This window comes from Sinocyclocheilus anshuiensis, unplaced genomic scaffold (assembly GCF_001515605.1).
Source record: "Sinocyclocheilus anshuiensis isolate Anshui unplaced genomic scaffold, SAMN03320099.WGS_v1.1 scaffold2168, whole genome shotgun sequence".
NCBI lineage: Eukaryota > Metazoa > Chordata > Actinopteri > Cypriniformes > Cyprinidae > Sinocyclocheilus > Sinocyclocheilus anshuiensis.
Genome location: NW_015546037.1, coordinates 932468 through 942424, shown reverse-complemented (window position 1 = coordinate 942424; position 9957 = coordinate 932468). Strand labels below are relative to the sequence as shown.

Genomic DNA, 9957 nt, shown 5'->3' with positions numbered 1-9957 from the left:
AGCATGTGAAAATACCACATTTAATAACATATTTTTACTCCAAACTCACTTCATAACGTCAGTCAAGTGTTTGAAATAAATCCCTCTGTGAGATGATGTGGCTTCTTACACAGAATAAGTTGAATCAATGAAAGCAGTTGAATCTTCTGTTTATTCAGCTGCTGCGATAGGCATTTTCTGGGTTTCTTCTGCAAGGCGTATTTGGAGTTTCAGTGCGAGAGCGCCCTCTGGCCTTTGGATGGAGATTTACTGCTGATCACAGAACCGTGCTTCACTGAAAGATACGCATGACAATCGCAGCTTCTGTCGAATCGCGATCTTGATTCCATTTCGATTTATCGTGCAGCCCTAACTGTATATATAACAAAAATGTACTCTGAAAGAAGTGTTAAAGCCATATTTTTCATTGTATGGGCCTAAAGCACTGAGACATTTTTCAAAATATCATCTTCTGTGTTCCACAGAAAAACTAAGGTTTGGAATGACATGCGGGTGAGAAAATTATGACAGGAATTAAATTTTTATCTGTACGATCCCTTAAATATCTCATGTAGTGTTGCTTCTCAAGAAATGTAAATTATTTCAAAGGTTTATCAATATTTTAGCTGGAAAATTAGACAAAAGAAGATTATTACGAACATGAATTTTTTCAAGTGTGGAAGGTCATGTGTACATCGATTGTTTCAAAAGTTGTTACCTGTAATATGATAGGTGACTTGTCGGTTTCCAGGTGAGCTGTCGTTGTCCCGTGTATTCAATACTGCCACCACTTCACCAGGTGCATCACTCTCACGAACACTTCCGTAGTAACGGGGCTGAAGAAACTGCGGTATGTTGTCATTGGAGTCGCTCACTGCTATAGTTATAGTTGTTGAGGATGACTGGCTGGCAGGATCTCCAAGGTCAAATGCCCAGACTGTAAGACTATGGGCAGGGCTCTGTTCATGGTCCAGCCCTTTCAGTGTTGATATCCAACCAGAGCTGCTGTCAATTGTAAAGTAGGCTCCGTGTTCTTCAATGTTCTCACCGCCAGAGCCACCAAGCAACCCAGGTGGAGCAAGACTGTAAGTCACCTGACCATTAGCTGCCCAATCAGGATCCAAAGCTAGTACTTGCAGAATCCTAGTCCCAGGAGAAAGACCCTCAGTGACTGATGCCTCGTAGTTATCCGACTCAAATGCTGGTTTGTTGTCATTGACATCTTTTACTTTGACCTCCACATCCACAGCCGAAACTGCATCCAAACGTCCCTGCTGCAACATTGCCATCACTTTGAAATGATAGGCCGGTGTCCACTCTCGGTCCAGTGCTTTGTCTAGTTTGATCATACCAGTTTCTTTGTCAACCACAAACACTCCATCACTGTTACTCTCTGGAGTCTGTCCGATCACCGCTGAGAAGCTTACTGGTAAGGACGAGTGGCTAGTTGAGGTGTGTAGATGCACTGCTCCCAACAAGGAACCAATGGGCATGTCCTCTGGCACGGTAAACGAGAACTGTGGCTGGCTGAAGGAAGGTATGTGGGCATTGGCAGACAAAACATGTATGTAGACTGACACAAGGGAATGCCTAACAGGTACCCCGCCATCAGAGGCTTTAACGAAAAAGGACAGAACAGACCCACGCAAAGGGGAGAAATTGCCTTTGGTGACAACCCAGCCACTGTCCGGGTCAATGTCCAGAAGTTCAGTAACTTGCATGCTGGCTTCGCTGTACAGACTGTAGCTCACCTGTCCATTGGCACCTTGATCTAGATCCCAGGCTTGTACTTGCGTCACAAGGGTACCAGGTTCAACCTCGGACCGCACACTTGCATGGTACTCCGAGGCGCCAAACTGTGGAGCATTGTCGTTCTCGTCTAGTATGGTAACCCGGACACTGCAATATCCAGATCGGCCACCAGCATCCACAGCCGCAATGGACAGTACCATCTCACTTCGTTCTTCCCGGTCTAGACGTTCAAGAGTCTTAATTTGTCCATTGCCATCAATACTGAACAAGTCCCGAGCGGAATCTGAGAGCAGCACATACCTCACATCCCCAAACGGTCCAGGATCAGCATCTTGTGCCCTGATTGCAATGACCTTTGATCCCACTGGTGCGTTCTCCCGTAAATCGGCCTCGTACATGCCCTGGGTGAACTGGGGGGCATGTAGATTAGCTCGCTCTACCCGAATGTGCACTTGTGCCGTACTGGTAAACACTCCATCGGAAACGCTTACATTTAGGGTGATGGTGGAAGGCATGCGCTGCATGCGTCGCTGGCCACTCAGGGTCAGGACACCGGAAGCGGCATCAAGCTCAAACAGCATCCTTTCATTTCCAGACACCAGGCCATACTTCAAGCGTTCTGCATCTGAACGGTCTGCATCAGAGGCCTGGATGCATGTAACAAAGTGGCCTTTTGGTGCCAACTCATTGATAGAGGCTTCATAGAGCAGTTGGTTAAATACTGGAGCATTGTCATTTGTGTCCGTGACATCGACTGTGACCCACACTTCGCTGCTCAGTGGGGGAAAGCCCTTATCTGCTGCCTTGACAAGAAACACATAGCGCTGGATGGTCTCATGGTCCAAGGAGCGAGCTGTCAGAATTAGACCACTGCTGCTGTCGATGTGGAAGTGGTCGGTGCTGTTGGTGCGGTCTGGAATGATTTGGTACCGGACAGCTGCGTTTTTCTCAGAGTCGCTGTCCGTTGCGAGAACTTGCAAAGCTGCAGTGCCAATCATGGCAGATTCAGAAATTACAGTTTTGTATGAGGGCTGCTTGAAGACTGGAGGGTTGTCGTTGACATCCAAAACAGTAACTTCAACATCCACTTCTGCACGAGCGCCTGTGAGGCAGTCCGTTGCTCTGACGATGAGTCTGTGGGAAGGGCTAGTCTCATAGTCGAGGGCAGCGATGACACTGATGACACCTGTGTCAAATCCAATGGAGAAGAGTGTTCCTGGGTCACCGTGCGTGATTGTGTAAAGGACACTCTGGCCTTCAGGGCTGCTGGCGTTTATTCCCAGAATTGGAGTCCATATTGGTACGTCTTCGCTCACTTTCACTGAGTAGAATGGTCGGTCGAACACTGGCATTGCTCTGTTTACCACTGTGACGGGAAAGGTGACTGAAGAGGAAAGAGGTGGTGTTCCCATGTCACAGGCGAACACCAGAACCTGATATTCCACACTAGAGAGATCAGCCTCGAAAGCTCTCCGTAAGCGAAGCTCGCCACTCAAACGGTCCATTTCAAAATGTCCCAGTTCATCCTGCAGAAAGTAGTTCACCTCTCCATTTTGCCCTTTGTCCCGGTCCACTGCTGTCACTCGAAATATCGCTGTCCCAGGCTCCGCTTCCACTTGCACAGCAGCATAGTATGGCAATCCAACAAAAACTGGAGAATTGTCATTGACATCGCTGACTTGAACTCGGACCAATGCTCTTGCAACACGGAGCCGATTTTCCTCACGGCCTGCTTGTACCAAAAGTCCATATTCCTCCTCCTCCTCCCTGTCCAAAGGGACTCCAACAGTTTCAATGGCACCAGACGTTGGCCTAATACGAAATTTCCCACCTGCATTTAACAAAGTATAACGCAGGGGTTCATTCAACTTGTTCCCTAGTGCTGTAACGACAGCAACTGTTGTTATGTTACCATTGTTTTCCTCAATGTTGGCATTGTAGGTATTATGAGTAAAAGCCAGGCCACTGTCCAGAGCCTCATGAACCAGGACAGTAACCAGAGCGGTAATGGAGAAGCGTCCGTCTGAAACACGGACGTTAAATCGAAATCGTTCTTTGCTAAAAGTACTGTTTCTTACAGTCAACAGTCCAGTGCTTGGCTCAATGCTGAAATGTTCTATGCTGCCATCGGTCAATGAGTAGGTGAGCTCTGACTGGTCATTACCATCGGGATCGGTAGCAAAAACTTGTAGGGCTTCCACACCTTCATAAGTTGGGAGCAAAAGGACAGCTTCATAGGATGCCTGAGAAAACTTAGGCGGGCAGTCGTTGACATCTTGCACCCCAATGGTGACTTCTGCAGGATGCTCAGCTGAGAGCTGTGGATGTCCACTGTCTCGGACGTTAACATGGAAACGGAATGTAGGTGTGGTTTCATGGTCAAGCTGACCAATTGTTCTTATTGAGCCAGTACCGGCATCTACTGCAAAGAAGCGCCTGGCAGATTCTTCCATTATCTGGTACACCAACAGGGCATTATGGTTGCGGTCAGCGTCACTTGCTCGTATGACTAGCGGTTGTCCATTGTCACTTTGCACAACACTGTTAAGCCCGGCACCTTCACTGATACTTCCATGGTACCGTAGCTGTTTGAACACCGGTGTATTGTCATTTTGGTCGAGAACTGTAACAGTTATTGTAGCATTTGAGGCCTGTCCAGCCATGTTGCTTGCGGTGACTATTAGCACGTAGGAGGAAACAGTTTCAAAGTCTAGTGTTTTCTGCGTAGTGATCACTCCACTATACTGGTTGATGCGGAATGTCCGATGACCATTGCCGTGGCGAATGTCATAGGTAAGGGTGGACAGACTTAGAGCGTTCACTGTGATTACTGAAGTTCCAATGGCAACACCTTCTGATATATCTGCCTGATATTCACTTTGGGGAAACTTGGGACCAGCATTATCTGACAAGGTGACTGCAATTCGGACGACAGCTGTTGAAGACAATGCTGGAGAACCGTTATCCGTTGCTTTAACAGACAAGACGTAGTGACCGATGTTGGACAGGTCCAGCTCCCGAGCCAATGAGATGATGCCCAAAACAGGATCAATCTGGAAAGTGTTTCCTTTGTTTCCTAAATTGAAAAAGAAAAAAATGAGTGTAAGAAAAGAAAAAAGACCTTACAAATATACTGTATCAGCACACACATTATTGTATAAAAGGAAATACATGTCATAATGCATTAAATTGTATGCATGTTTGCAATTATGTAAAGAAAATAGTAAAAAATGTGTACACATCTACATTTTTACAATTTTCCTGATTTTAGAATAATAATATTAAATAATTTAAATTATGAAATAAAAAATATGTTGTGACAAAACATTTACCAAAAATGGCCAAGGCCCGCCGAAGAGGCCATATGACTGACAGGTAAAGCAACAAATCACGTTTCGTTTTGTGCCACGTCATGTTTATGGGCGTGGAAATGTTTCCACAATAACAGACTGGTGTGTAAAACTCTTGAACGTATTTTAAAGATTCTATGCCGCAAACTTTAAATTTTTCACACACTTTTGAAAATCCAGCATTTAGTTGATCGTGATAAGTGCTCATCATCACAGTTGTAAACACGACAGTTTTCTTCTTCCATGAGGGGGTTTGGCATCACAGTATTTTTGTTTCCAGGTGGAACGTTAAAGAATGCCAACTCACACGTCTCCTAGAAATTCTGTATAATTTAACAAATCCGATGACGACTTCTAAACTCCTGAATTGTTTCCAGCTAAGTGTGCCATATGCATCAGACATTCAGCCAAACAAAACTAAACTAATAAAATAAAATAAAATAAAATATGCTATGCTAGCTCATATGCTAACACAAATCCAAAATCAATTTTTCCAAAAGTTTTAAAAGATCATGAGACAAATTCATTGGAGTGTGTACAAACTTTGACAGGTAGTGTATGCGAGCGTGTGCATACCTGAGTCGATGCTGTAACTGATTTGTGCATTTTGGCCCTTGTCCTTATCGAGTGCAGTCACTGTGAGAACAGCTGATCCCAGTGCCGCTGATTCATACACCTGTCCATCATACATCACCATGGTGAAAAGAGGGGCGTGGTCATTCACATCCTCTACACCGATCAGGACACGAGCAAGGCTACGTCTGTACGGGAACTCTTGATCCTTTACCTAATATAGAAGCAAAGTAAAGAAGAAAGCAAGAAAGATGGAGACAAAATAAAGAGAGCGGTAGAGGGAAACAAAAATTAATTCCCTGTCTGAGACAGACAGCAATATCCAACACAAGAAAACAGCAACACACACACACAAACTCATACAGACAAAACAAACTCGCTCACTGTCAGACGGAGTGGATAACATCTCTCTCCGGATTATAATAACAGATTTCATCTGGTTGCAGGCAGCAGGAATATCCGTGTGCTTATTAGATATGACACTCACTGTCTCTCACCCTCGTCAGGGGAGAGCGGAAACAATGAGTGATACAGATCAGATCAATAATTAGATCACAGTGGAGAAACGACACAGGTGCAGACGACATTAAACTATTGACGGCTGCCAAAGCACAAGGAGCAATCTCCTGTTCCTGTCATACCTGCACTCAAGCATGGAGAGCGTGAAAGAGAGACAGGAGGGAGGCAAACTATCAACACTAGTCAAACGATAACTCTGCTGTTCTATCTATCTATCCAGTAAGAGACACAATGTGCTCTCAAAAATAAAATAAAATCAAATCAAATTTATTTGGTAAAAAAAAACACATGTAGAGTGTTTACATCTATTTATCTATGAAATGTTCAAGTCTTCATACTTTAAAACAAATTAAAGAAAAAATAAAAGAAAATAATAAAAGAAAAAAAAAATGAAATACAGTTCAAATAATAAAAATAATAAAACTAGAGCTTCCATTTCCTGAAAAATAAGTGTGAGTGGTGGTTGTTTGCTGACCCAAGTCAAAATAATGGTTGGCAAAGCACTGCTATGCATTTCTAAAGAGTTTTAGTGCATTACTATGTGGCTGATGCGGTGTACTGGTTGTGGTATTTTCATAATATCTATTTGTAGCAATCTGAGTTACCATGATTGTGAGGATGTGCTGAGTTCGGCTCTCGTGGTCCAGTCTGCGAGCCGTGTAGATGATTCCATTGTTAGGGTCGATGCGAAAGAGCCGCATGCTGCTGGGGTCAACGCTGCTCTGAAGGCTAAAGGTCAAACGGTGACGCTCGTCACGGTCAGACGCCAACACCTGAACCACCTCAGTATCCGGGGGCGTGTCTTCTGTGATTGTGATGTCATAGGTGGGCTGGGAAAAAACGGGGGCGTTGTCGTTGTTGTCCAGAACAGTAATGTGGACCTGTGAAAACAAATTAAAAAACATACAGGAAGTCAACATGAAATGTAATTTCTCAGTAGAAGTGTTGTTACTTTTAACTAAAACTAAATATATATATATATATATATATATATATATATACTGTATATATACACACACACACACATATATATATTCATTAATTGGAATGAAGTTGGAATAAAATACAAATATTAGATAAAAAACAAAACCTTAAAAAAAATTATTAAATATGCTGCCTGAAACAATATAAGTTTCAGTTGAAATACTAAAATTACTAAAACTAAAGTTAAATAAAAATAAAACTAATTAGAAAAAAAGTAAAAAAAAAAATAATTAAAAAAAATCTAAATTACTATAACTTAAACTTAGCTTAAAATAAAAAAAATAAATATAAAAGCTAATTCAAAATGTTAACATATACTTGGAAGTCAACATGAAATGTAATTTCTCAGTACAGGTGTTGCTACCATTAACTAAAACTATGTTTGTGTTAAAATGTAAAAAAAGTTTGAAAATAAATAGCCTATTAAGTCTAAATATTTAAGTATTTGGCTCTGTGATGAACATCACAGCAAATACACAAATCTGAACGGCTGTTTAAATCATTTAAACACCTTTCAGACACAGAAAGTAGTCAGTCATTACCGTGATATATCGCATTACCGAATACCGGCACAAGTCTAATTGGAATAAAGTTGAAATAAAATAAAATATAAATATTAGATTAAAAAACGAAAACTTAAAAAAAAAAAATAGATATGTTGCCTGGGCAATTCACTGAAATAATAAATAATAATAATAATATAATAATATAAGTTTTTATAGGCTTTTTATAAGTTTACTAAAATGACTAAAACTAAAGTGAAATAAAACTAAAACTAATTAGAAAAAAATACATAAATTACCATAACTTAAACTAAGCTTAAAACAAAAAAAACTAAATATAAAAGCTAATTCAAAATGTTAACATACACTACAACAGTACAGAAGTAATACTAAAATAACACTGCTAAGTATACATTCATGGTCCTATTGTGAATGATTCACCAGTAAACGTTATTACAAAACAAAGCAAAACAAAGCAAAGCAAAGCAAAGCAAAGCAAAACAAAACAAAACAAGCAAAGTAAAGTGAAGCAAAACAAACAAAACAAGCAAAGTAAAGCAAAGCAAAGCAAACCAAAACTAAACAAGCAAAGTAAATAAAAGCAAAACAAAACAAGCAAAGTAAAGCAAAGTAAACCAAACCAAACCAAAACAAAACAAAACAAAACAAAACAAAACAAAACAAAACAAAACAAAATAATCATTCACTTGAAAATGCCACATTGTGCAAGTTCTTTGGGTTGCAAATGTTGTTCCAGGTTTTTTCTGTCAAAATAAATTATTGTAAGTGGAAAATGCAATCTTGAAATGTTTTTTCTCATCTGTACTCAATAAGAAAGCTCATGAAATTCAAGCACTGTATATTATATTAGTAATTTTGATCACATCTAAATAAAGCAGCCTTGTATTGACTGTGTTTGCAAATTTTCTACATTTCAGGAGTTTTATTTACTACAAGTCTAAGTGAAGTTCTCTGATCAATACTGATAAAACTTGATTGAACTTAATGAAAATCACATGACTTGCACGCACCATGAGTGTACGAACAAATCGGAGCTGATTGAACACTGAAACGCAAACAAATCGGCTGACGCAAATACTCAGTTATCACTAACTTGTATTAATAGCCCCACCGGTCCGAGGAGCACGCAGACAGCGTGAGAGCACACAACTGTGAGTGTCTGTGAGCGTGTGAGATCGAAACACGTTAGCTGATCTAATTATAAAGTAATAACAGACGTGCACTTCCGTCTCACACTCGGCCTTGCAGAGACATGCTGAGCGCCATCTGTGTGTGTGTGTATATCGCAGACAGTGAATGAATGTATATTTGAGTATGAAAGTGTGTGAAAGATGGTGCTTTCTAAATAGAGAACTAGTCTTGGAGAAGAATACAATCGCTTTCATCATTTTCTTTCCATTTGTCCCTTCTCTGACCCTCCCTCCAGCACTCTCTGTTCACATGTGTGTGTTTGTACTTTGTATTTTTAAAGGAGTGCATTTAGCATCCAACATATGCAACTGACTGAATTTGAATTAGTTATCTTTTGTGTTTATGTTCTTATGTATGCGTGTGTATATGTTAATTTACTTTATAGTGAGTGAATAAACTGAATAAATGTGAGAGCTCTTCCTGTCATCCTCCTCCCAAAGCACTGCAGCAGCTTCTACTCTGAAAGATGAACAGATCGATCATTCATTTTTCCTCACTCTCCCACATTTTTCCTTTCAGGATGGATTGTGTCCTTTAAACTCTGACCTTCACGGACATATTAGACTGAAAAAGGCTCGTATCCATGGCAACGGAGCTATCAATCCGATGGGACCTTGACATCAGGGATAGGCAATCTGAACGATGACAGACGTTATCAATCAAACCCTCACCATCAAACATCAGCATCAATCATCGACTAAACAGTTGCTGTCAAGCGGACAAACACTAACTCTGCTCCAAAACCTAGTGAGCTTCCTCCCTAGACACTTTCAAAAGCATGTAAAAGACAAAAAAGCTGCTCCAAATATAAGAAGAAACATTATGCTGCCTTTTAACATCATGTCTGGCCATATTCTAAGGAATAAAAGCAATGCAAAAAAGTACTGTAAGTGAAAGAGATGCCATACGATATCTAAAAATTAAGTGGAGAGAAATGCGGATTATACACATGAATTAATACAGATTTATAAATATTAAAGCAACTAAAATATAAATTATATTAATATATATTTAATATAAGATAAAAACATAAATTATATAAACATTAATATTAATTTTACATATAGATCAAATATTAATTTGAC

General features: G+C 40.5%; 1 protein-coding gene across 1 annotated transcript in view; it reads right to left on the bottom strand.

Annotated features, from left to right (window-relative positions):
* Nucleotides 1-9957, bottom strand: part of LOC107698854 (protocadherin Fat 3-like) — a 170687-nt gene that overhangs the window by 42169 nt on the left and 118561 nt on the right. The window contains exons 10-12 of the mRNA XM_016499983.1: nucleotides 6779-7054; nucleotides 5658-5868; nucleotides 698-4807 (exon numbers count right to left, since the gene is read on the bottom strand). Of these exons, the coding sequence (XP_016355469.1) occupies nucleotides 698-4807; nucleotides 5658-5868; nucleotides 6779-7054 (4597 nt within the window). The remainder of the gene's footprint in view (nucleotides 1-697; nucleotides 4808-5657; nucleotides 5869-6778; nucleotides 7055-9957) is intronic.